Source organism: Trichosurus vulpecula, chromosome 2 (assembly GCF_011100635.1).
Source record: "Trichosurus vulpecula isolate mTriVul1 chromosome 2, mTriVul1.pri, whole genome shotgun sequence".
Lineage (NCBI taxonomy): Eukaryota > Metazoa > Chordata > Mammalia > Diprotodontia > Phalangeridae > Trichosurus > Trichosurus vulpecula.
The window spans coordinates 166,040,504-166,065,989 of NC_050574.1; the positions used below are offsets into that span (position 1 = coordinate 166,040,504).

The 25,486-nt window shown below is 41.8% G+C and overlaps 1 protein-coding gene across 1 annotated transcript in view; it reads right to left on the reverse strand.

The window, feature by feature from the left end:
* Positions 1-19,202, reverse strand: part of KIRREL3 (kirre like nephrin family adhesion molecule 3) — a 198,764-nt gene extending 179,562 nt beyond the window's left edge. The window contains exon 1 of the mRNA XM_036744276.1: positions 19,131-19,202. Within this exon, the coding sequence (XP_036600171.1) occupies positions 19,131-19,164 (34 nt within the window). The 5' untranslated portion in view covers positions 19,165-19,202. The remainder of the gene's footprint in view (positions 1-19,130) is intronic.
* Positions 19,203-25,486: the final 6,284 nt, after the last annotated feature.

A 25,486-nucleotide genomic window follows, 5' to 3' on the forward strand; every position in this document is an offset into this window, starting at 1 on the left:
CTGGGGTCCCTGGGTTCCAGTCAGTCCTCCAACATCCACTCAGTATGTGGGACCTTTATTCCTCCATTCACCTATCCAGGAAATAGAGAGGGTAGCAGCCTGCAGCAGGGAAAACAATTAGCCATTCTTGGCCGACGGCATCAAGATAATTGCAAAGCTCCTCTCATCTCTCCTGGGCATGGGGTTGGTTGGAAAGAGGCCGTTTCTGGACACTTGGCAGACACTCATGGCCTAGATCTGCTTGAGCAAAGTCTGTCTTTGTTTGGCCCAGCTCTGTCTAAACTCCTCTAACCTATTTAGGCCTTAGAGAGAGAAAGAGACACAATAATGAAAAACCCAATGTGCAACATTGCCCTACGCAATCCAATAAATTACTCGGTGCCCGGCTGCCAGCTCAGACTAAGCCCAATATTGCCTGCAGTAATTATTTGGATCAAATGCAGTTTATCTGCTTCATATTTGTGTTTCTGTGCTCTGTGGTAACTTATAAATGTCATTGCGGTGTTTATTTGTTATAATGAAACTTAATGGTGTTGGAAGCCAGGAGCAGAGCTTGTGGGACAGCAGGTTTAAAGCAATCTCTTCATCTCTGGAGCAGAAATAGGCAGGGATAACATTGAATTACCCTATAGGGAAGAAAGACTCAGAGACACAGGCTGAAATCTGTTTGCTATGCAGTGGACCAAGAGAGAGCAAGGAGCTCTGGGAATGGGACTAGTGGCATCTCCACCCTCCAGAGGCATCTCTTTCAGAAGAAAGAGAAGGAGCTGGTCTAACCAAACTCCAGTCTCCCTTCCTTTGTCCTTTTTCCATCTCCTAAGGGCTGGGGAGCCTTGGTTTAATCTCTGCACCATCTGAAGGTAGTTCTGAGAGATGCAGGCAATCCAAGCTCTGAAGAGGCAATGAGCATCAATAAATGGGAAAGTCCTGGAGAAGCAGCTATACCTGGCCACTAAGCAGATGGACAACCTGGTGAAGACTCATTTCATAAAAAGAAGTTTGGCATAGGGAAAAGAGGGCTAGATTTGAGGTCTAAGGTCCTAGGTTCCAATCCTAGTACTTCTTGTTTGACCTTGGATATGCCATTTATGCTTTCTGAGACTCAGTTTACTTATCTGTAAAATGAAGGAATTGAGTAGATGACCTCTTTGGTCTCTTTGAGCCTTGCATCTATGATCCTAAGGTCCATGGATGAAGCTAAGGACTCTAAGAGGAGCATGGGAACATAGGTGAAATGGGGGGGGATAGGGAGGAATATGAAGTAAGGCAGAAGATTAATCACCAGAGTAAATATTCTCTTCAAGTGGTTGTTTGCCTGGTAGTGTACAGGTAGTGGGCAGAACAATGGAGACACACAGAAGTGGTGGTTCTAGGGTGGCAGAGGCTGCGTTCATTGTTCAGCAGGGAAGGCACCTGAATGGCTCAGTGGAAGGACTGATGATTAGGAGAGCATATAGAATGGCAGGATCAAGTATGACAGCATCTCACAGTGAGGAGAAAGGTGAGGTATAGAAGGGCTCCATTCTCAATTGCTATAGCAATGGAGAAGAATGTCTCCTGAAAGAAGAAATTGTCTCCTGAGAAGGTTAGCTTTATGTCTAAGAGGGATCGTTGATTCCGTATGACAAAAATCCCCAGACATCGACTCTCAGGATTGTACTTGGAGATGGGAGCCCAAGGTGTCACCTTGATTCTCCTTTGTAGCTCAGAATGTTGCTCCTTTCCCCTAGTCAGTCTTCTCACCTGTTCACATGAAAGAACTAGTCCTGAGGGCTTCAGCCATGGCCCACACGTTGTCAGCAGCAGGAAGGAATGGTTGGTTGTAGAGCTTCACCTGACTCTGGCCTTATCTCCGTTGTGTAGGACCCTATTAATCTTAGGAAGTAGAATCCCCAGAATCTTTCTCCAATGGCACTTCATTCCCATGCAATGCCCCCATTTCTGATGATGGTACCTTAATTCTTCCACTGATTCAGGTTAGAAAAATCACAGTCACGTTTGATTCTTCTCTCTTCTCATCCCCTCCATCCAATCAATTAGTTAACTTGTAGCAAGTGCTTATTAAATTCCTGGTAAAGGCAGACTACCATGTTATACATCTGGGGAACTACAAAATTTAGCTAAGACTGGTACCTGCTCTCTTGGGCTTTATAATCTAGTAGAAGGAAAATATTTAAACACAGATAACTATAATGCATTAAATGCATTAGAAAGGCAAAAGAAAGCCTGATGAAGACTGAAGTCATGCTGATTTGCACAGGCTCTCCCAGTGGTCTCTCTCTCCATGCAAAGAATATACTCTCCTCATCTCCTCCACCTGTTAGAGTCCCTAATGATCTTCAAAGTTCAGTTCCAGTACCACCTTCAACATGAGATCTTTTCTGATTCTTCCAGTTGCTTGTGGCTCCCATCCCAAAATTATCTTCTATTTATTTTGTATATATCTTCTACATACTTTCATATTTATGTTTCCTTCCTTGTTGGAATTTAAACTGCCTGAAGGCAAGAACCATTTATTTTTTATCTCTGTATTCGCAGCCTATAGCATGGTGCTTGGTACATGGCAGTCACTTAAATATTTGTTGATACATTGATTAATTGATCACGGGGGATCAAGGAAGACCTAACAGAGAAGGTATCATTTGAGTTGACTTTAATTTCAATTTGGCTGGAGCATAGAGCTCTTGGAGGGAAATAAGGTGACATAAGGATAGAAGGAGACTGGTGCTAGACTTTGCACTGTCTTGGGAGCCAGGCAATATGGCAGCACTGAAGATTTTCAAGTTCTTAACAGGACCAGATCTATGCCTATTTCCAAGTTGTTGACATTGCTCTGTCTCTCCTCTTCCTACCATTCCAGTTGAGGTTCTCATGCTTGGACTATTTGTGATAAGAGGTTAACTGGTCTTTCATAACTTTCCCCAGTTTCTACCCTTTTCAATCAATCCTTCCTATAGCTGCCAAATTAACCTTCCTAATACAGAGTTCAATCATATCACATCACTTCCCCACTAAGAAATCTTTAACAGTCCTCTAGTGCTTACCAAACAAAATATAAACTTCATATTTTAGTATTCAAGATATTCTCCACCAGATCTTTCTAGCCTTATTGTATAATATTCTCCATTCATCCATGCTATCTGCCAGTAAAAACAGACTTCTCCATCATCCCTAATTTCATCCTGCTCTTTCTGGCCTCAACCTCAGAGTCATCCTTGATGCCTTACTCTAAATCATCACTTATATCTAATAAGTTGTCAGGTCTTGTTAATTCTACCCCCTCCTCCTCCTCCTCCTTGCCCTCCTTCTCCTAATAATAATAATAATAGCTAGTATTTACCTAGCACTTTAAGACTTGCAAAGCACTTTACAAATACTATCTCATTTTATCCTCACAACAACCCTGGGAGGGAGGTGCTATTAGCATTTTCATGTTGCAGATGAGGAAATTGGGGAAGACCAGTCAAGTGACTTGCCCAAGGTCAGACCCTTTGCATCTATCCCCTTTTCTCCATTCACAAAACTATCACCCTAGTTTAGTCCCTAATTACCTCTGACATGGATTCTCATAATATTCTCCTAATTGGCTTCCCTTCTAATTTTTCTCCTCTCTGATCCATCTTCCACACAGCATCCAAAACAATCTTTCTAAATCATGGGTCCAACCAAATCATTTTTCCACAGAAAAACGTCAAGTGTTTTGCCACAGAGTGGAGTTACTCTTCTCGTGCGCCCATCATTGTTGTTCGTTCTTTATTTTTGAAGAGGCCCAATGATATGATGGGGGATGTCTTGGCTCGTGCATGAACTGAATTGAAGTGAGGCAGAGTTGCACAGAGTCATCAGCTTCACTCTCTCTTCCAGAGTCATCATGGCCCAGTGGCAAGACAAAAGTGAGAACAACTAGCGATGGCCTCAGATATAGTGTATGGCCTTGGTGTCTTTGTTGCGTGACTCAGGCCTAAGCACTCCACAGCACTTGCTTCAGCCACCTTTGTTGCCCTTGGAACAAAATTGTTCTCATCTGCCCATTCCACTGGAAGAAGTCCTCACTTGTTTGAGAGATAGACATCCCCCTAACTCACTGATGGATTTGAAGCCTGTCAGTTACCCCCAATCTCATTTAGCCTGTCTGCCAAGGTGGTATTACCAGAGTGTGGCCTCTGTGCATGCTACACCTTTTTTACAGCCACAGGTGAGAGTTGGGTGAGAGATGGACTGCGCCCATCAGGAAACAGGACTAAGGAGTCTGAGAGAGTCAGTGGAGGCAGCACCAAGGAGTGTGACCCTTGGCGTCAGAGAAGAGAGCTAATTATGAATTCAAAAATAATTAGTCCTGGCAGTTGGGTGTTTATCTGCAGATAGAAACAGGTCTTGGGAGCCCAGCTGAGTGACCTGCCTAGCAATGAAACTACCCAGTGAGGAGCAGCATGCAAATATGAAAGGTCACCAGGCCCTGCAGTTGCAGAGGCCTGAGTAGCCCTGGCCACATGTGCTCCCTTATATGTATCTCACTACTAGCATACTTTAAGTTTTCACCATTTCTTTCCACTTAAGCTGCATGTATCATGCATATGGGTGAAAGTTATTGGCCATTGTATATTTCTGTCACCAACCAATTAGTCCCTCCTCACATCATGTACCTCTTGTGTGTATCTCTACAGAAATGGGACCAAATTATGGGGTTTACCCAGAACACTAACCAATATTTCTTGTAGCTAAGGGCTGCTTTAAACTATCCAAAGTGCCTTTCTATCTATTATTTCATTCAATCCTCATGATAATCCTCTAAGGTGAATAGGATCAGCAACATTCCCATTCTACGATGGCATTGTGTCTTGGAGAGACTGCTAGTTATATGGCTAGCTAGAAGTAGAACCTAGGTTTCTTGAATCCTAGTAGGGGGCTAACTTTGTTTGCTTTTTATATAGGGTTATTATACTGATATATTGGGTTAATGCAATATATAAATGATCCTTGGATTTCAGGGAAATTTGTTAAAGTCTCTTATGTTATCCTTATGGATAAGACGGAGAGATGTAGGCTAGCTGATAATAGGTGGAACAGGTTGAATGACTGCGCCATAAGAGTAGTGATTAATGGATTGCTTTCAATCCAGAGGGAAGTCCCTAGTACAGTGACCAAGGGATTTGTACTTGACCCTATTCTGTTTGACATTTTTATCATCGACTTGAATGAAGGCATAGATGGCATGCTCATTAATTTTGCAGATGACAAAAATCTGGGAGGAAGAGTTCACAGACTGGCTGACAAAAATCAGAATCCAAGGAGAACTTCATAGGCTAGAATGATGGGCTGAGTCTAATAATGTTAAATTTAATTGGCATAACTGTAAAATCCTATGCTTGGGTTAATAGATCAACTTCACAAGAATGGACTTGGGGAGCAGTGAAGAGCTAGATAGCAATTTGTGCGAAAAAACCCTAGGGTTTTTAGTGGGACACACGAATCAGGAGGGCATCGGTGACAAAATTGAGGGATAGTGTCCAGAGATTTAAAGAGTCTTAAAATTTGTTGCCAGCTGTGTTCTATTCCTTTCCCAAACCACTAAACTTCCTTGTTGCTCCCTTCCCCCTCAAGGCAAGTAAATTACCAACAGCATTTTCCTCATGGGCTCGGTCTTCCAAAAGGGAGAAGTGCAATGGTCTAGGACCTCACCATGCTGAAATAAGAGCAGGTTTTTCAAATGCTTTGAGATCCTTTAATGAACAACAGTGGTAAATGCCCCTTAATACTAAGTATGGATGTTTCTATTGCTACATTTGACTCTGCAATGCGAGATACTACACTGCCCTATTTATTCCACATTCTATTTGTAGCTACTGAAACTGTCACCATGTCCCACATTCCATTTTGCTATTATGTGTATTTCAAACCATTATATAAATGGACTTGATTTTGTTCCTTTGAATGCTATTAAACTCTACCCAAACCAGTACCAACATAGTTTCCATAGAAACTAATACACTTTAGAAAGAGTGAGTCTAGAGCTACCAAAGGAACTGGGAAGAAAGCAAATAGAAATTGGAGAAATATACACATACACATGAACACACAACACAATTACCACTTGTCTGTGGTTGGACAGAGTCATATGCCATGACCACAATATAAGGTTGTGGAGGGGGTGGAGGGGTTGTTCTTTCAGGATTTTATTGACTCTCCTTAGATAAAAACCCTGCATGATTCATCATAGCCCCAAACTGCTCATTCCAACACAGGGCACTAAAAACTTTATGGCATTGCAGGCCATTACAAGTCTCTCATTTATTCAGAATCCCCTGTGTTTTCTGCCCTCATTGGGTTCTGGAAATAAAGTGATGAACATTCCTCAGTCCAATTGGAAGTTAAGAGAGACAGGGAGGTAGAGAGAAGGGCAATGTTCCACTCCATGCTACAGGGATGGAAAGGAGGTTGGTTAGGTTTCCTGGTCAGCCATTATGAGTGGGCCACAATGGTACCTCTAGGTTTTGTTTGTTTGTTTGTTTTGTTTTGTTTTTGGAGGGGGGAAGGCAGGGCAATTGGGGTTAAGTGACTTGCCCAAGGTCACACAGCTAGTAAGTGTGTCAAGTGTCTGAGGCTGGATTTGAACTCAGGTCCTCTTGACTCCAGGGCCGGTGCTCTACTCACTGTGCCACCTAGCTGCCCTGGTACCTCTAGGTTTTACTTAAATCTCCTGCTCCTATCCTGAAGGTGATTTTCATATAGCTTTAGAATTGCTGTTCCAAGGACGTAGACAAGGGTGGTAGAAGGGCCTTGATATCAGACCATACAAGAATTCATTGAAGGAACTAGTCATTTCAGAGAAGAGGAGACTTGGAGGTGAGGGATAGGCATACAAATCCTGATAACTTTCTCTTCATAATATTTATCCAGTCTCCTGCCTTTTCCCCATTCATACTGTGATAGACTAGGACTTCCATTCACCACATTGAAGCTATTTCAACAGTCTTAAAATTGTTTTCTCTCTTGTCCCTCAAAGGACTAGATTGAGATGATATTTCTTTCTCTCTCTCTTCTACATCCAAGCCACACACTGTTGCCAGAATCATCTACCTCAACCCTCCCTTTTCATGTTAGCTACTGCCTCTAACTGTTCAAAAAAGTCTCTGGCTCCCTATTGCCTATACTGCCAAGTCCAAACTCATTAGCCTAAGCTCAAGCTTAGTGAGTCAATAAACACATTAATTAAAATTAAGTGCATACCATGTGCCAGGTACCTTGTCTCTTACCACTTCCCTAGAAAATTTCCCACTTCAGTGAAATTGGTCTGTTGTTTGTTTCGAAAAGATATTATAATAATTTCCCTTCCCTTTTGTTACCAATGATCTCAATCCTACCCTCATTTCAAGACTTTAGTTGAATCCACTTTCCTCTGTGAAGCTTTCTCCACTTACACTGGCCCACATTACAGTCCCTTTCCTGTTGTTATTCAGTCATGTCCAACCTTCGTGACCCCATTTGGGGTTTTCTTGGCAAAGATATTGGAGTGATTTGCCATTTCCTTCTCCAGATCATTTTATAGATGAGGAAACTGAGGCAAACAGTGTTAAGTGACTTGCCAAGAGTCACATAGCTAGTAAGTTTCTGAGGCTAGATTTGAACTTAGGTCTTTCTGAGTCTGGATCTGGTTCTCTATCCACTGTGCCACCTAGCTGCCTCTTTGGACACCTTTAATCATTAGGAAGTTTTTGTTTATGTCCAGTTGAAATTGGCTTCCATGTAAATTCTACCCATTGGACTCATTTCTGCTTTCCAAGGGCTGTATGAATTTGATTAAATCAGTTAAGTTCTACGGGCCTATGTGTTCTCAACTCTGATTTCTGAGGGGGTGGACTAGATTATATCTAGGGTTCCTTCCAACTCTAAATCTAATGATCCTAAAATCCTTCTTCCATACAACAACCTTCAAATAGTTGAAGACGGTTATTCAGCACTCCCTAAATCTTCTCTTTCAGGTTAAGAATTATCATTTCCTTCACTTGTTCCTCAAATTCATGATTTTTATTCCTATTATCATCTTGATCATCCTTCTTTGGGAAGACTTCTAGACACAATACTCCAAATGTAGTCTGACCAGGGTATAGTCAAACCTCTCTTGCTTGCCACCATTGATTTCTTTACTTCAGCTGAAGCATAATATATTCTGCTCTAGCCTTTTACCTTTACTCTGTGTGTCTTTTTGCTTCAAATGGGTTTCCTGTAAACACGTTGTAGGATTCTGGTTTTTAACCCACTCTGTTACCTGCTTGTGTTTTATGAGTGAGTTTATTTCATTCACATTACTCTATATCTATTAATGTAATCTAAAATCATTTTAGCTCTTTTGATTGCCACATCATGCTGCTGGGTCACATTGGGATTACAGCCTACTGAAATCCCTGGGTCTTTTTTCACGTGGTTGTTGTTGTTAACTGTTTCAGTTGTGTCCGACTCTTTGTGACTTCTTTTAAGGTTTTCTTGGCAAAAATACTGAAGTGGTTTGCCATTTCCTTCTCCAGCTCATTTTACAGATTAGGAAACTGAGGCAAACAAGGGTAAGTGACTTGCCCAGGATCACACAGATAGTACATGTCTCAGCCAGATTCAAACTCCTGTTTTCTTGACTCCAGGTCTGGCACTGAGCCACCTAGGACTGTTTTCTAATTATGCCCAGCTTCCCCATCTCATGTCTGTATAGTTGACTTTTGAACCTGTGTGCAGGGTGTTACATTTATTCCTATTAGATTTCATCTTGTAAGCTTCAGCTCTGATTTGATTATTGACCCTTTTAGCTGTTCCTCCATTTTTAGAGGGTACAAGCTCAGGCCATTCTGGAATAGAAAAAAGAAATTCCTGAGGACCCATCAGGAATACCAACTGGTGGAAAGGGGCTGGAAAAGGGAACAAGGAAAGAACAATTGGAAACCTCCATTACACCAAGGAAGGGGAATGGAAATGGTAGGTCTGTCATTCCCGGATGCTGTGTGAATTAAATAACGATCATAAAGTGCCCTGGAAATTGGAGTCTCACCATAAATAATAAACAGGAGCGTAATACAAATAACCCACTATGCAGCCCCAGAGGAGGAAAACACATCAGCAAGAAAAATGAAATAAGAAAAATGCACCAAAAAGGCCCCAGCTAACAAAATGGCAGTATTAGCCAACATCCCGGGGGCTCAGAAAGGGAGTGAGGAATGGTCTTGAGAAAATGATTGCAGGCCCTTGGCCATAAGTCAGGATTGTGGTGGCTGCTACAGTCAGTATGGGACAAATATCACAGAGGAGCCAGGCGTATTCCCATTATATCACGATGCTAGGCCCAGTTCCCAATGTGGCATCATTCCCTTTTCCTGGAAAAGTACAGATGGCTCCTTAGGCCACTGGGCAAAGGCTGCTCTGGCATCCTCTGAAGTAGTACCACCCTGACTACAGCTGACTGTGGAGCTGAATCATGAATCTCTGTAGACTCTGTCACTCTTGTATTAGTTTCAAAGACCTAGAAAACAGGGATCTAGCTTCTAGGGCCACTGAGCATGTAGTCCCTAGGCTTTCTACTGCCACATGGCCCTACTTTTGATGATCTCAAAGCACTTTAAAAATAGAAGAGGAAAGCAGGCAAGTCTTTTTGGATAGTTGAATTTCAGAGCTGGAAGGAAATTTGGTAATCATCTAATCTAGCCCTTTCACTGTGTGTGGATGGAGAAACTGAGGCCAAGAAAGGTGAAGTGATTTGCCCAAAGCCACATGGTGAGTTGGTGGCAGAGCTGGGACCAGGTAGAGTCCAAGTGGCTTGCCTTCCAGTTCAGTGTCTTCCCCCCCGGCTCCTGCCATAGCATGTTACTCATGGTTTGACTCCATTGTCCACTCAAGACTCTACAGGGGAAGGGCAAGAGAAAAAGGGAGTACCATGTCTATTTTAATGGATGGGGAAACTGAGCAACAGCAAGGTAAAGTCACCCAGCTTATGCCATGTGACATTCATGGACTGCTGAGGACTCTCGGGTACTTATATTTCTAGAGCATTTTGTTAACAGTCTTTATAACCAACTGCCTGTCACCATGAAATCATGCCCAAGTTCCCTCCTAACCTGTCCAAAGGGGGTGATAGTTCCCTGTATTTATTGTAGGTTTATCACAAGTGGTTGTTGAAAGTTCGTTGAATCTATTTACAAGGACCCAGTAGACACTTGGTCTTGACTCCAGAGACAGTGCAGTTTAGGGGACTATCCTTAGCTTGTGAGTGTTTTTTAAGCCTACAAAACTCTCTGAGTGGGGAGGGGGTGTGTGTTTAATGGAGAGTCCTTTCTGGCCATCCTCCTGAGATGCAGGGCTTGCTCATTTAACTGACACACTAGCCCTTTTAGCCCCCTTCCTCCTACTGAGATGGTGGAGAGAGGCGCCCCAGCCAGTCGGCTCTGTCTCTGAAACATCTCCGTCAGATAAAGAACAAAGCTCTCACATCCATAGCCGCCTAGGAGATGCCTCTCCTAATCACTTGCAATTGTTTCTTCCCTGGAAGATGAAAGTGACAAGGCTGGAGGGCATATCTGCTTTCCCACCACAGTGCTGAAGAGAAGAGAGCGCTGAGCTGAAAGCTCCCTGCTACTTGAAAAGTGGAGAGACGGTGTCGGCATTTCACCCCTCTCTGCCTTGCAGAAAGTGGGGAAGGGCACCCCCTGCAACCTGGGATCTCTGACAGCTTTAATGGAGGTTGGATTGCTCACTCTCTTCCCATTTCCTGGCTGTCTAGGCAACAGAGCTGAGAACAGGATGCCATAGGTGCCCAGGCACCCTCGTCATAGGCTGCCTTTCCTAGGCAGGGCCATGATCCAGCCCTATCTTGACTTCTGTCCTCCATGAAGACTTACTTGTTCGGTATCCTGCACCTTCAGGATTTTGCTCTTCAGGCTATTCAAGGTGACAGTCAGATTAACTAATATATGTGGGGAAGTATTATGAAGAGTGCTTGCAACTGAGGTACAAAGGCCTGGATTTGAATCCTAGTCCCAATATTAATTGTGTGAACATGAAAAAATCACTTTGCTTTTCTGAGCCTCAGTTTCTTTACCTATAAAATGGGATGATGATAAAATTAACAGGACTGTTACAAGGAAAACACTTTATAGACCTTAAAGTATGGTATAAATTTGAGTTATTATCTCAATGTTTATGTACTCTTTCCTTTTCTTCCTTTCCAAGTAAGGTAAGTATTTAAAGAGGCCTTCTGAAGACAGTGACAAACCAAAGAAGTGAAGATTGTATGCTTATTGTATTCATAGTGTCTAGCTCAATGGTACATGGTTTTGTTGTTCAGTAGTTTTTTTTAGTTGTGTCTGATTCTTTGTGACCACATTTGGGGTTTTCTTGCAAAGATATTGGAGTGGTTTCCATTTCCTTCTCAAGCTCATATTACAGATGAGGAAACTGAGGCAAACAGGGTGAAGTGACTTGCCCAAGGTCACATAGCTAGTAAGTGTATGAGGCCAGATTTGAACTTTGAGAAGATGAGGCAACCTGACTCCAGGACTGGCACTCTATCCACTGCCCCACCTAGATGCCCATGTACTTAGTAGGTGCTTAATAAATGTTTACTGAAGTATAATGAACTGAGTCCCTAGTGGTGGGAATTTAAAGCATCATGTAGAACCAAAGAAGAAAACTGTTGGAGTAGAGAAGGGGAAATTTTCAAATAATTTCTTATAGGGATCTGTTTTCTAGGTTTATGAGTAAAAACAGCCTATATTAAAATTGTATGGTAAAGTTTACTGAGAACTTTACATATTTTAATACTTATACACATGTAACTACACTGTCTAACCTTCTAATTTCTCACTCTCCTTAAATCTCATGACCTACTGCTTCACTCCACCTCAGATATAGACAGGGATGGTCACATACTAGATTTTATTCCACTTCCCTAATGAGAAACTCTGGTATTCCCCTATCTGGCCATAGCTTCCTATCATTCCACTGCTCCCTATGTCTCACAGGTCCTAAGCCATCACTCTCACCAATCTCTCCAATCTCTCCACCCCACAGTAACTTTTAGGCCATTCTACCTAACCTAACTTCACTTTCTTCCCTTCCATTCTCAACAACGTAGGTAACCATTTCAACTCTATACTATCCTCTTTTCTCTAATCCCTTACTTCTATATCCTATAGCCACTAATCTCTTGCCAAATCTGAGCCCTGGATTATTCTGCTGCTTCTATTCTTGAGCTACTGAATATTACAGGAGGAAGTCTCACAACTGTGCTAACGGGGTAAATTATAAAGTCAAATTATCCTACCTCAACTGGGTCCTCCTACAGCATGGTAGTCCCTTTATTCCTCCCTAATTTATTCCTTATCTCCCCACAGAAGCTATTCAAAGCCTTCTCTTCTCGAGTTTCCCATACCATCTCTTCCCTCTTCTCTCAGCTGAGAATCTTACTTCTTACCTTACTGAGAAAATAGAGGTTATTTTATGTGACTTCCCTCTTCCTCTGTTCTTATCTTAAAAACCCCTTAACAACATCTTTCACTCTCCTCTTCTCCTCTAGTCTCTGATAAAGAAAGAGTTTGTCCTCCTTTCTAAGGTCAACCTCTTTGTGTATATGCTTGAAACCCTCTCATTTTCTCCAGAGACTGGACCCCCAATCATGTCCCCTCCTTAATCATCAACTTCTCTTTAATGATTTCTTCTTCAGTTTCTTCAAATATGCTCAAGTCTCCTCCACCCTTATAAAAACCTTTACTGGCTGCTACCATCCCCTCAAGCTATTGTCCTATATTCTCCTTTTATCATCCAAATTCCTTGAAAAACCTCTCTATACCTTTTCTACTCTGATCAAGTCAATGATCCAAGACAATTCCAAAGCACTCATGATGAAAAATACTATCCACTTCCAGAGAGATGAGATGAACTCTGAGTGCAAATAGTAGTATACTTTTAAAACTTTCTTTTTCTTGCTTTTTCTTGTTTTTTTTTGCAACATGGCTAATATGGAAATATGTTTTGCGCAACTTTCTTTGTATGATTGATATCATAGTGCTTGCCTTTTCAAGGGGTCAGGGAGAGGTGAAAGAGAGAGAGAAAGAGAGAGAGAGAGAGAGAGAGAGAGAGAGAGAGAGAGAGAGAGAGAGAGAGAGAGAGAGAATCTGAAACCCAAAGTTTTAAAAAATAAATGTTAAAATTTTTTTACATGTAATTTGGAAATATTTAATTAAATAGATAAAGATATTTTAAAAAGAAAACTCTTTATATTTCTCACTGCCTTCATTTCTTCTCTCATTAATTTCTTAACCCTTTGCAATCTGGCTTCATATTTCATCAGTCAAATGAAACTGCTCTCTTTAAAGTTAGAACAGCTGGGTGGTGCAGTGGAGAGAGTACTGGGCCTGGAGTCAGGAAAACTCGTCTTCCTGAGTTCAAAATCTGGCTTCAGACACTTACTAGATCTGTGACCTGGGTAAATCACTTGACCCTTTTGCTTCAGTTTCCTCATCTGTAAAATAAGCTCGAGAAGAGAATGGCAAATCCCTCCGGTATCTTTGCCAAGAAAACTCCAAACAGGATCATGAAGGATTGGACAGGACTGCAAATGACTGAACAACAGCCACAAACTCCAAAGTTACCGATGATCTTTTGGTCGCCAAATAGCTTTTCTTGGTTTTCTTGATGCTGTTTATCACCTTCTCCTCTCATGTGTTCTCTCCTTTCTTGTGTGTGTGTGTGTGTGTGTGTGTGTGTGTGTGTGTGTGTGTGTGTGTATGTGTCTGACTGCTATTGGTTCTTATCTCATGTATCTAAGCTCTTCTATGCAGATGAAAATTAGGATCCAGATTTTTTTATCTATACAAAATCAATCAAGATTCAGTCTCTTCCCTCAACTTCAGCTCCATCATCAACAATTACCTATTGAGCATTATTTCCTGGAGATGCCTCAAATTCAACGTATCCAAAACTGAACTCAACCTTTCACCTAATTCCTCTCATCTTCTAAACTTCTGATTCTTTTATTGAAGGCACTGTCATCCTTCCAATATTCCAGTAAATACAAGTAAATTTATATTATCCTTGACTCCCAGCGTAGTGTGCCCACATCAAAGAAGGTCCCGTGCTCTACGAGTGAAGCAGAATTGCGGTAACTCAAAAGAAATACGAGTTGCCCATCTCCACTCCAAATGTTCATGGGGACTGTTGGTACCAGGTTTGTGGTGGAGCCTTCTCAGCTAGTATTGATCTGATCAGTCACAGTCAGCCACACTGTACCTTGAATTCAACATGGTAGTGTCATTTTGGTTCTCTTCAAGAACCAACCCATCAACCAACCAACTCTCCCTGACCCCATGTGTACAATTAGTTGCCAAATCTTGTCATTTCTATTTCCACAATACCTCTCACATCTGGCCCCTTTTCTCCACTCTCAGGAGCCTGAGATATTGGAAGGATGCTTGTGGTGCCTTCAACAGAAACAGTGAAGTTTGGAAGAGGAGTGGGCAGAGAAGCAGAGTTCACTTGCTGCCTGGGCCAGGAAGGGAGAACCATTGGGCATAAGGAAAACCTGACCTACAACCCCCTATTCTACCCTCACTGTGGATTATTGCCTTTACTCCTAGCTCTTTTCATTTACTGAACTATCTGTGTCTCAACTGCTAGGGTATGGATTTGGCACTGTGGTTTTCAATATTGACACTGGTATAGGAAGAAGCCTGGAAACTGGAAGTGAGGTAAGGTCTATGGAATTAGTCAACACACAGGGAATCCCCTTCTAATAGTTCCTATTTAAAGTAATGTGATTTAAAGGACCTGAAGGCACCTTTGACAAACCTAACATCATTACTTTCTTCTGGATTCCTATTCAGTCTTAGCTTTCTCCTCTCTTATTTTCACTTTGTCCCCTGACCAATCTTTCTTGTCTTACTTCACTTCCTTTCTGATACTTCTCTGTTCATATCTTTGTTCTAAGCCTGATTCACTTTGGATAAGCTGGAGCTAAAAACCAAGGAATGAAAACACACATATACACATACAGAGAGACACACTGAGTGTCAACCCACCTTCAACCTTCATTCCTATAAAGGCTGCAGATTCAATAAAGAAGCTATTAAATACTCCCCAATAGAGCAAACCTCACATTGACTATCACATGCCTCTTTAAACGATCTTTGAATAGCATTTTTCTTTTCATTGCTTTGTGTAGTTTAACAGCTCCAATTGTGATTACTCCAGCTTATGATAAACCCTGGATCTATAAAGCTCCCATTCATTCACTATTTCCCTCTTGCTCCTTCTCAAATTATCATTCTTTTTTTTTGGTGTGGAAGGAGGAGGAGAGAGGAGATAAAAAGATATCAAATTAACATGGAAACAAATGAAACCAAAGATATGTTCTCCCCCATGACAGAGCCCCCATTAGATACTGTTAAGCCAAACAAACAAGCTTTAGTGTAGCACAAGTGAGTCTTTTATATTTATTCTTAATTGGAAACAAAATTATCACCACCTTATCTTTAATGGAAGAAGCAGCTAATTGTTCTTATATATATCTCACTAATTTCAGTGTTGGGAGAAAAATAATTATTTTTATTATTTTCCAATTATTCAGTTATACCAAGGTATTGTATCATATAGTATAGATGGAGCAAATGCTTTTTGTTCCCTTTTGATATATGTCATGGCTATGATGCCACTCAATTATTAATATGCAGGAGGTATAATTATTCCGGGTACTAGTATAAGATAATTACAAACTATAAAAACATTTTCCTTCTGCCTGCATATGCCTTTTCTTATCTGTAGACATAGTAGGGCAGCTAGGTGGCACAGTGGATAGAGCACTGGGCTCAGAATCAGGAAGACTCATCTTCATGATTTCAAATCCAGCCTCAGATACTTATTAGCTGTGTGACCCTGGGCAAGTCACTTAACCCTGTTGGCCTTAGCTCCTTATCTGTAAAATGAGCTGGAGAAGGAAATGGCAAACCACTCCAGTATCTTTGCCAAAATAAACCCCAAATGGGGTCATGGGGAGTTGGACACATAGAAGAGCATGGACCTAGGAGTTTCAGAAAGAAGGGGAAAATGTTTGAAAATTGAACTTGAGAAAATGATAGAGTGACAGGGCTATTTAAAGATGGAATAGGGCAGGGAGGTGCTGAGGATCCTATCTCATCACTGACTTTCTCTCTGTCTGGGAGCCATGTCTTCTGAGTGTCTCAGGATGACTATCTCCTGCTTAAAATCTGCTCTCATCCTGTCCCTTGGTTGTTAACTGAAACCTCAACATCATCCTACAAGGGTTCTCTGCTTTCTGCACAGTTCCCCCCCTCTCTGTGTTAGAAGTGAGATCCCTTGAAACTTTGATATTCCATGATTCTCTGTGATATATGTATATGAAGAGATCTGTGAACCTTTGCTACTATGGATTTCTCAAATGTCTTACTCCCTGACCTTAACTTACCCTATGCTGAAGTAGAATTGGTTATACATAAAGAGTGGTGGGGAGAGTACAAAGAAAACCATCTACTTTGTGTATATGTTAGAAGTGTGCTATTCTGCCCTACTTGACTAGGGGGAGACCCTAGACATGAGGTAGTTGGGAGTCCTCCAGGACAGTTCCTAGTGGATGTAGCAATGAGGTGAAGTTACTGTGGAGAGCACTGGATTTGATATTGAAAGACCTGAGTCCCAATCCTGCTTATGTTACTAATTGACTTCTACGGTCTCATTTTCTTTGTCTTTAAAATTGTGGGATTGTGCTAGACTATCTTTTGGTCTCTTATAGCTCTAAATCCCAATGTCCTATATAGCACACACAGAGGGAGCAGAAAAAAGAGGGAGATGATTAACTTTTTCATCAGGTTTATAGTCTGATTTCTCTGGGACCTGGATGCATATATTAATGCCCATCTAGTATGAGATAAAAGCTTATGGACAGGGGTTTCAAGTCCCAGTACTGATCATGACATCTAGGTCTCCACTTGTCTGTGCTTAGCTGCATCTGTTCCAAAGTGTATGAAAAGTACAAGATTGGCACTTTCAGCACCATGGACAGCACAACCAAGAATTCCTATCTGTTTGTAGCTGGTAGAATTTGAAAGCTGGAAGGGACCTTAAAAGCTTATCATCTAATGCAACCCTGTCATTTTACAGATGAGGAGATTAAAGTCCAGAAGTTAAGCCAAGGGTCCAAGGTCACACAGTTTGTGTGAAATTGGGCTAGAACCTAAGCCTTCTGACTCCCAATCCATTATATTAGCTTGCCTTGTCTTACTTGTTCTACTTCTCTCTCTTTTTTAAAAGTTATCTTTCCTTCTTGTCTGGCCTCCTCTTAATCTTCCTCCCACACTTCTCTTTTCTACCATTCACAGGCAGTATCTAAAAGGGATAAGTAGCTGTAGAGAATGCTCACCCCTTTGGTTGTACTTCTCAATGTTTTCACCATACCTGGGAAGGTAGGACTCTAGTGGGCACTCTGCAACTGCTTCTACTTTGCCCTGGCAGGTGAAAACCAGGGAAGTGATTGCCTCCTACTAATTAATTGCTTCTGTTCACAATTTAGTGCATGATAGTCATTGTGATATCAATAAGACATGAAGCTGTTAAGGTATTGAGCCCAGAAAAGGGTACAAGTGAGATGAGGGACAGTTCATAGGCCAGAGGAGAGCTTTCAAGGAATTATGGAGATAGAACTGGTTACTTGTATTCAGTGCTATTCAAAATCTGGGGGGATTGAAATGGCATTGTGGTGCTGTCCTTTCATTCCTTTTCCCCTTTCCTGTAACTGGGTCAGAAGGAGCCTTTGAAGTCCCCTCAACCCTTCCTCACAAGAGATCTTTGGTTTGTAAGGGGTGGGACATGCTCAGAGCAAGCCAAGCCAGTGGTAAGCGAAGATTTCATTTGTCTGATTTTAATGAATAAATGACATCCCCAGCCATTGTTTATCCACTTTTGAATCCTAACAAACAGTCTGTGACATCTGATAGAGTAGGTTATTAGCAGTGTGGAGACAGATGGCAGAAGACTAAAGTGAATGCTTCTTTATTGCAATGTGGCCATAAGTGAGAGCATTCCTTCTGCCTCCCTCAACCACCCACACCTCATCTCACAGGACTCCCAGAGATCACTTTTCCAGCTCTCCTGTGATTCAGACCACCTGTGGAGAGAGCCCAGAACAAGGTAAAGGTGAAATGGCTGGTGGGCTTAAATTAGAAGCAGTGTGAAGGTGGTACTAGGTGATCTCCAAGGTCATCCCCAGTTCTAAAAACCTTTTATGGTTATAACACTTGGGGTTATTGGAGAATTGACAATTCTCCAATTGTAAAGTGCTCAAGAGCAAGGACTATATGCCTTCTTCCTCTTTTGTGTTTCTTTTCAAGTGCCCCACACTGTGCTGTTCACTCAACAGTTACTCATCAAATGTGAATGAATGAAGAAGAAAGGCAGGATGGATATAGAATTGGATAAGAATAGGCAGTGGAAAAAAGATGATGAATTTAGAATGGCCTGAGTTCAGAGCAGATACTTGAATGGAACTAAAGAAGGAAGGAAAGAGAAATAATGGTAAAGACAGCAAGGAATATAGGAAAAGATAACTTATGAAATGTTAGGGAATGTGATTGAAAAAAACAATAGCTCACATTTCTATAAGGCTTTAAAGTTTATGAAAAATATTCCTTACAATAAGCCTATTGAGGTAGGTAGTGTATTATATCTTCATTTTTACAGATGAGGAAACTAAGGCTCAGAGAGAGAAGTAGCTTGCCTGGGGTCCTATACAATAAATAGTAGAGTCAGGATTTGAACCTGAGTCCTCTTATTTCATTACAGTGTTCTCAAAGCATCATGGTGAACAAACAGTCCATTATTTTCTCTCTGTGAGTCCCTAGGCCCCTTCTGTTTCTTTTTAAGCATTATTATTAAGAGCGATAATAACAATCATTCATACTCATATAGTGCTTTAAGGTTTACAAAGCAATTTCCTTGTTACAACCCTGAGGTAGATTAAGTATTTTACAGATGAAATGAAGGCTCAGAAAGGTTATGTAATTTGCCCATGGTCAGTCATCCATTATTGCTGGAACATAATCCTTTCCCTCCCAATGACTCCCTCAGGGGACAGTTAGGTCTTCACTGACCTTCATTCATCCTCAGGAACTTTTCCTTGGACATGTACCCCAGTACCAGACAGCATCCTCTCTTCTGGAGCCCAAGTTCTGGAAGGAAGCACATAGTAGGATGAGTCAAGAATGAGTAATGTGAAAACCACATCTTTGGAAACTGAGGTATATATGTGGGGGGCGGGCGGCCATCCCAAACATTTGGGGTAAGACTCCTTTTCCTATATACTCCAGGAAGAGGTCTTCAGGGGGAACATGACTTTTTAGCACATACCCACTCCTATATTCTCTGAGCCCCTTATCACCCTTCCTTTAAAGTTATGTCCCAGAATGCAGCCAAGTACTAACAAAACAGAGTCCAGAGTCCAATCAACAACTTTTCACATAGTGGGTTATCTCTACTAGACTCAGAAGGGGGACTCAGTAGTGTTAAATTAGAGGTTAGCAGATTTTTTTTAGGGTGTGGGGAGAAAGAGGAGGATGAGCAGGAGTCTGACACTACCATGCAGAAAAGGATATGGATTAGAGACACAAAGGTATGAAGGCCAAAGGACTTTACATTTGGTGCATGCAGGGAAAGCTTTAAGGTCTGGGGAAAATTCTGGACATCTCCATATCATTCACAGCATGCATAATTAGTCATTGTCATCAAAATGCATTGAGGTACTGAGGATGCAAAATTGTATTAAAGCAGGCTTCCTGCCCTTGAAGGGCTCACAGTCTAGTTAGGGAGATTGGACAGAGATTCTAAAAAGATAAGCAGCACAAAGTTACTGATGTTGTGTCAATTTGATGTACACTACTATGTAAACTAGCACATACTTTTAAAGAAAGTAAATAATAATAGTTAATGTTTATGTTGGCAAGTAGGTGGCTCAGTGGATAGAGTGCTGGGAGTCAGGAAGGCTCATCTTCCTGAGTTCAAATCTGGCTTCTGATATTTACTAGTTGTGTGAGCCTGGGCAAGTTGCTTAACCCTGTTTGCCTTGGTTTCCTCATTTGTAAAATGAGCTGGAGAAGGAGATGTCAAACTATTCCAGTATCTTTGCCATGAAAACTCTAAATGGGGTCATGAAGAGTCAGACATTACTGCAACAACTGACCAACAATATTTATGTAATACTTTAAGGTTTGCAAAGCATTTTACTTGAATTATTTTATTCCCCCAACAAACCTGTGAAGTGCTGTAGTTGCTTTTATTATCTCTATTTTACAGATGAGGCTGAGAGAATTGTGTTTAGGGCACACAGCTAGTGAATGCCTGAGCCAGAATTTGAACTCGAGTCTTCTTGACTCCAAGTCTATATTTTTATTCACTATGCCACATGGCTTCCTCTTGAAAAACATCTTTATGGTGACACCACCAACCTTGGCCTGGAGCCAAGGATAAGAGGTGATACTGCTTTAAAAATCACCTCCTGTCCTTAGGTCTAAAAGTCATAGATGACAGAAACTAGGTAACTAGCCCAAATATCCAGGTCATAGAACAAGAGGATTATACTTTCTCATACCTCTATAGCATGTCACGGTATACTTTGGAGGATTATAACAATAACTCTGTGAGGTGCACGGTATGAGTGTGATTATCTCCTGAGACTTGAACCTAGGTCTCCTGATTCCCAAGTCCAGCGCCTTTCCAATCGGAAGCCATCTAAGGCCTCACCTCCACACCTTTTTCCAGCTTTCTCCCAGGCTTCTCTCCTAAACCTCTCTGGGGATCAAGCTGCTTTCCGGATAGGACTCTTTGAGAAGAAGAAAAAAAGTCCACTGAGTGCCAAACCATGGTTGCTCCCCCCTCCAGACCTGATCTTGCTTTGGCCTATGTTTCAGCTCTTAAACCATGGTCAGGGTGGGCACCTGCTGGGGCCTCCTCCCCACTGGGCCCTCACTCCACCAGCAGCAGGATGAAAGGGAGAGCAGGGCCGGTGACAGACAGCTAAATCAAACTTGGAGGCTCTTGCCCCAGAGAAAGGAAATGCAGGGCTTGCAGTGGCAGGATACCATGGCCCAGGGAGGTCACTAGCTTTGGTCTCTTGATTCTTCAAAGAGGCTTATTGACTATCAGTAAAGAGCAGAGAGGCAGATCTAAGTGTGGCTTTTCTAAAGGCACTCGCGTCTTTCTTTCTTTTTTTTCTAGCACGTTGACGCATCTGGAGGCACAGCCAACGTGCTCTCACTTCAAACAAACCTCCATCTCAGGCGCCCAAATTGACGATGTTAAGTTCTCTCATCCAAGGCCTTGGCCCTTTCTTTAGGGGATCCTGTGCTGTATAGGGCTGCCTGGATCAAAGCCCCTTTGATGTTTACTTACTATATTTGTGGATTCTTTCTAACATCATCTTCAAGAGGCAAGAATCCAGACTGCCTAGAAGGGCCAAGCGGAAGTATAAGCGACACACAGAGTTTTAGTGGAACAATAGCCTCCCAACAGAGACCGCAATGAAAGCCCAAACACACTGACAATGAGCATAGTTAACTATCCCATTATGATTGCATATGTATTGTTTGTCATTGGAATGATACAATTGCTGACAATGTCTATTATATTTTTCATTGGCTTTTTATGATCATCTTAAAGCACATCCCTAATGTCTTCTAATTAAAAAGAGAAATGGGGGGGGTGAAGCTCAGCAGAGTGAAAGGAGGGAGGAAGAGAGCAAATGAAAGAAGGGCAAGAGACCCTGCTTTTGAGAATCAGTCTCAGCTTACCCTCTGGAATTGCAGCAACACAGCTTCAAGGAAGAGGAGGGAGACATCAATTCTCCAGGGAATTGGAGGGGGGCATAAGCAGAAAGTCAGAGCTTTGGGTGATCTAAGAGCTCATACTTAATAGCTGTGGAAATCTGCAACAGGGCTTTCTAACTGACTCTATGCTGAGACCCTATTCTGAGATTCTAATGACTCATAATTTTGTCTTTGTATCCTCTCCACCTGTCCCCTTTTGTGTCCAACACAAAGTCACTTGTTGACTAGCTGGTTGATTCAGTGTTTTATGGTTGACAGGGCTTACTTCCTCTGTATGGATGAGAAACCTGAGGTTCAGAGAGAAGCAATTTACCTATGGTTACACAGGTAACAAATGTCTGAGTTGGGATTCAAATCCAGGCCCTTGGATTTGAAATCCAGTGCCACGTCTGCTGTATTACACTTGTTACTTATAAACATGCCAATTCGTTGGGTCAGCTTAATTAAATTCTTCCAACATTTTTTGAGCACACATTGGGTGCCGAGTATAGTGCTGGGTACCTACTGCAGGTGTGGCAAAGATTACATAAAACCTGGTCCCTGCCCTCATGGAGCTGGCCATGCGGTGGTTTGATGTGGGTTCTGGTATCCACTTTGCTTGAATGCTTGTCAAGAGCTCAACACTCTAGGAAAGATGTTACAAACTAGCGTAACCAGGAGACTCGCTGACAACATCTGATTTTTGCAAATCAGCAAGAAAAGGAATTTAAAAAACCTGATTAATAAAAGAAATTGGGGATGCAGCAATTTCTCAATGTATATGGCTCATTGAATTTGACATGTGTGAGTTAGTCTTAATTATTTAGGTGACCACATTACCGGGCTCTAATAAGCAGGCTGTGGAAAGCTGCTAAACAAGAGGGCTTTCTTCTGGAGTCTATGCTGAGATGTTATTTTGAGTCTGTGAGATCCTTGGGAGAATGAGAAGGCTGGAGGATTATTGAAGTAAGGATGAACCGGCTTCCCCTGTCATGTCTCTACATATAGAGCTAAATTGGGGTACCCAAACTATGCATTAAAGAATTTTGCCTGTGTGATGGAGGAAAGGTCAGAAAAATTGCCAAGAAACTGAAGATGCCAGCGAAGACACTGACCAAGCAGACTCACAGAATATTTGAACCTGGTACAGGAGGGAACTTTAGAGATCATTTAGTTTAGCTTGGTTATTTTACTGATGACAAAACTGGGATCCAGAGTAACTTGCCCACAGTCACACAGCAAGATAGTGATAGTTAGGACCAGAACCTGAGCCTCTTGGCTCCCAGTCTAGTGCTCTTCCTAGAAAAAGGGGAAAGTAAATGAGATTCACCTGGGGGAAAAAGTCAACACAGCAAGCATTTTTCCATCATCTACTAGGTGCCAGGTACTCTTCTAGGCATTGGGGATACAAAGAAAGACAAAAAAACAAAACAAAACAGTCCCTGCCCTCAAGGAGCTCATAGCCTAACAGAGGAGACAACTGTGAACAATTATGTATGAACGAGATATAGACAGGATAAATTGGAGAAAAAAATTGGTGGAAAAAAACATCCAAATCATTGCTACCTGAGACATCTGAGGAGGAAGTGGAGCATGAAAATGGTAAGGGTGTGTGTGTGTGTGTGTGTGTGTGTGTGTTTGTGTGCTGTGTATGAGTGTGTTGGGGGTGTCACAGAGGAAGTAGGATTTTGTCTCTCTAATAGAGGTCAGCAAACCAGAAACAAGTTTGTCAGAAGACATGACAATAGAATCAGTTAGCAAGGCAAGCCCAGAGGTTCCTCATTTTAGAATACAAAGGGAAAGGAATGGTCTGGTGGAATCAGGTCTTAGGGTTGAAGTCTTCTGAATTGAGTTACTCCAGTATCAGAACCCAGTAGATACACAAAGTTGACAGGTGGAGGATGGCTGTGAGAGCAGTACTGACTTCAGAGGAAAGAAGAGAACATGGTGATGATAGTTTGACTTATATAGGGTGAGATGGGGATGCAGTGAATTAGGAATGATTGAAAAGAGACTTGAGGTTTGAGAAATAACAACTGTGAGGGAAGATTTAACTGGTTGGCCATTGTTTATCCTGGAGAAGAGAAGGCTAAGGGCTGATTGAACAACTCATAGAATTAGGAGGAAGAGGAGAGTAATGACTATCTTTTATCCATCAGCACAAGGGACAAAATGAGAGGAAGTGTGCAGAAAAAGATTTCAGTTAAAAACAATTTTCAAACAATAGGATAAGACAATAGAATTGGTAATAATTGCTGCCGTTTATATAAGCCTTTAAAATGCAAAATCACTTTACATAAATTTTTCATTTGTACTTTATAGCAATCCCATGAAGTAGGTATTAGAGACATAATTATCTCCTTTTTATAGATGGGGAAGCAGAAACAGTTATGACTTGTTCATAGTCATATGGCTGGTGTTAGAGGCAGAATTTGAACCTAGATCTTCCTAACTCAAAGTCCAGCTATGCCACTCTACCATGATGTCTGAAGGTAAGGGAGTGTTGACTGTAGATATTTGCGCACATAGGAACACTCTACTGGAACCCAGAGTATTGTATCAATTCTTACTTTCTGCCTATCTCCTGGGGATGGAGGAGGGTGGTAGACTAGTTGTGGTTTCTTCTTTTTCAGGATTAATTTCATTAATCATAATACTAGTATAGCCATCCTACCTCATATCTACAGCATTTCACTTTTCAAAGTGCTATGTCAACCTTGTAGCCCTGTGAGATTATAATGACAAGTATTAACTCCATTTTGCAGATGTGGGAAGTGAGGCACTGAGAAGTTAAAATATGTCACCAAGTTAATACCATGAGTTAGTAACAGCACTAAGATTAGAGTCTAGTTCTTCTAACCCTCTATTCAATTCTTTGTAAGATAGGGGGTAGGACTCTTTCAAGGCAGTGCTGGGTAGTGGAAAGAACACTGGAATTCAAATCAAAGGATCTATATTCGAGTCCTCACTTTGTCAACCACCTTGGGCAAATCATTTAACTTCTTTGAGCTTCAGGTTTCTCATCATCAAGTGAGGGGGTAAGACTAAATATCTTCAAGGTTCCTTCCAGCTCCTGTGATATTAACACACCTCCTATAGACTGGCTAGTTGGCTCTCAGAGCTGAGTCACTAGTGCAATAAAGATGGCAGCCAATGGAAAGGAAGGCTGGCTGGAGGTATTTGCCCATACCCATAGGAACATTTCCCTGGAGCCCAGGTACTGTAAGGACTTAGGCTTTGGCAGTCTATCTCTATTTCATGGAGCTGGTCACTACTCACATTCACCAGATGAGACTGTCAGGTACCTTTGGATGGACATGACTACAATGTCCCTACAGCCTTTCCCATAGCTATCTGTCCCTTCCCTCCTCCTTCTTCTGCAACCCTGACCTTCCCAGTGTGTCCAGGGTGCTGGTCTGTTCCCTTTGTGAAGCACCATCTGTCCCAGCCTGCTCCCATCAGTGCTCTGTAAGAGTTACTCTGAACCTTACCCTTTCTTAACCAAACTCAATGCTATTAGAAATGAACACAGCCTTGGGATGTTTATTGAACAAGAAATAAAATATTATTGATCCTCATCAACCTTAGATGAGCATTGAGGCATCTGTTTGTAATTGGAAGGACGAACCAGACTATTTTTATTCATAGCA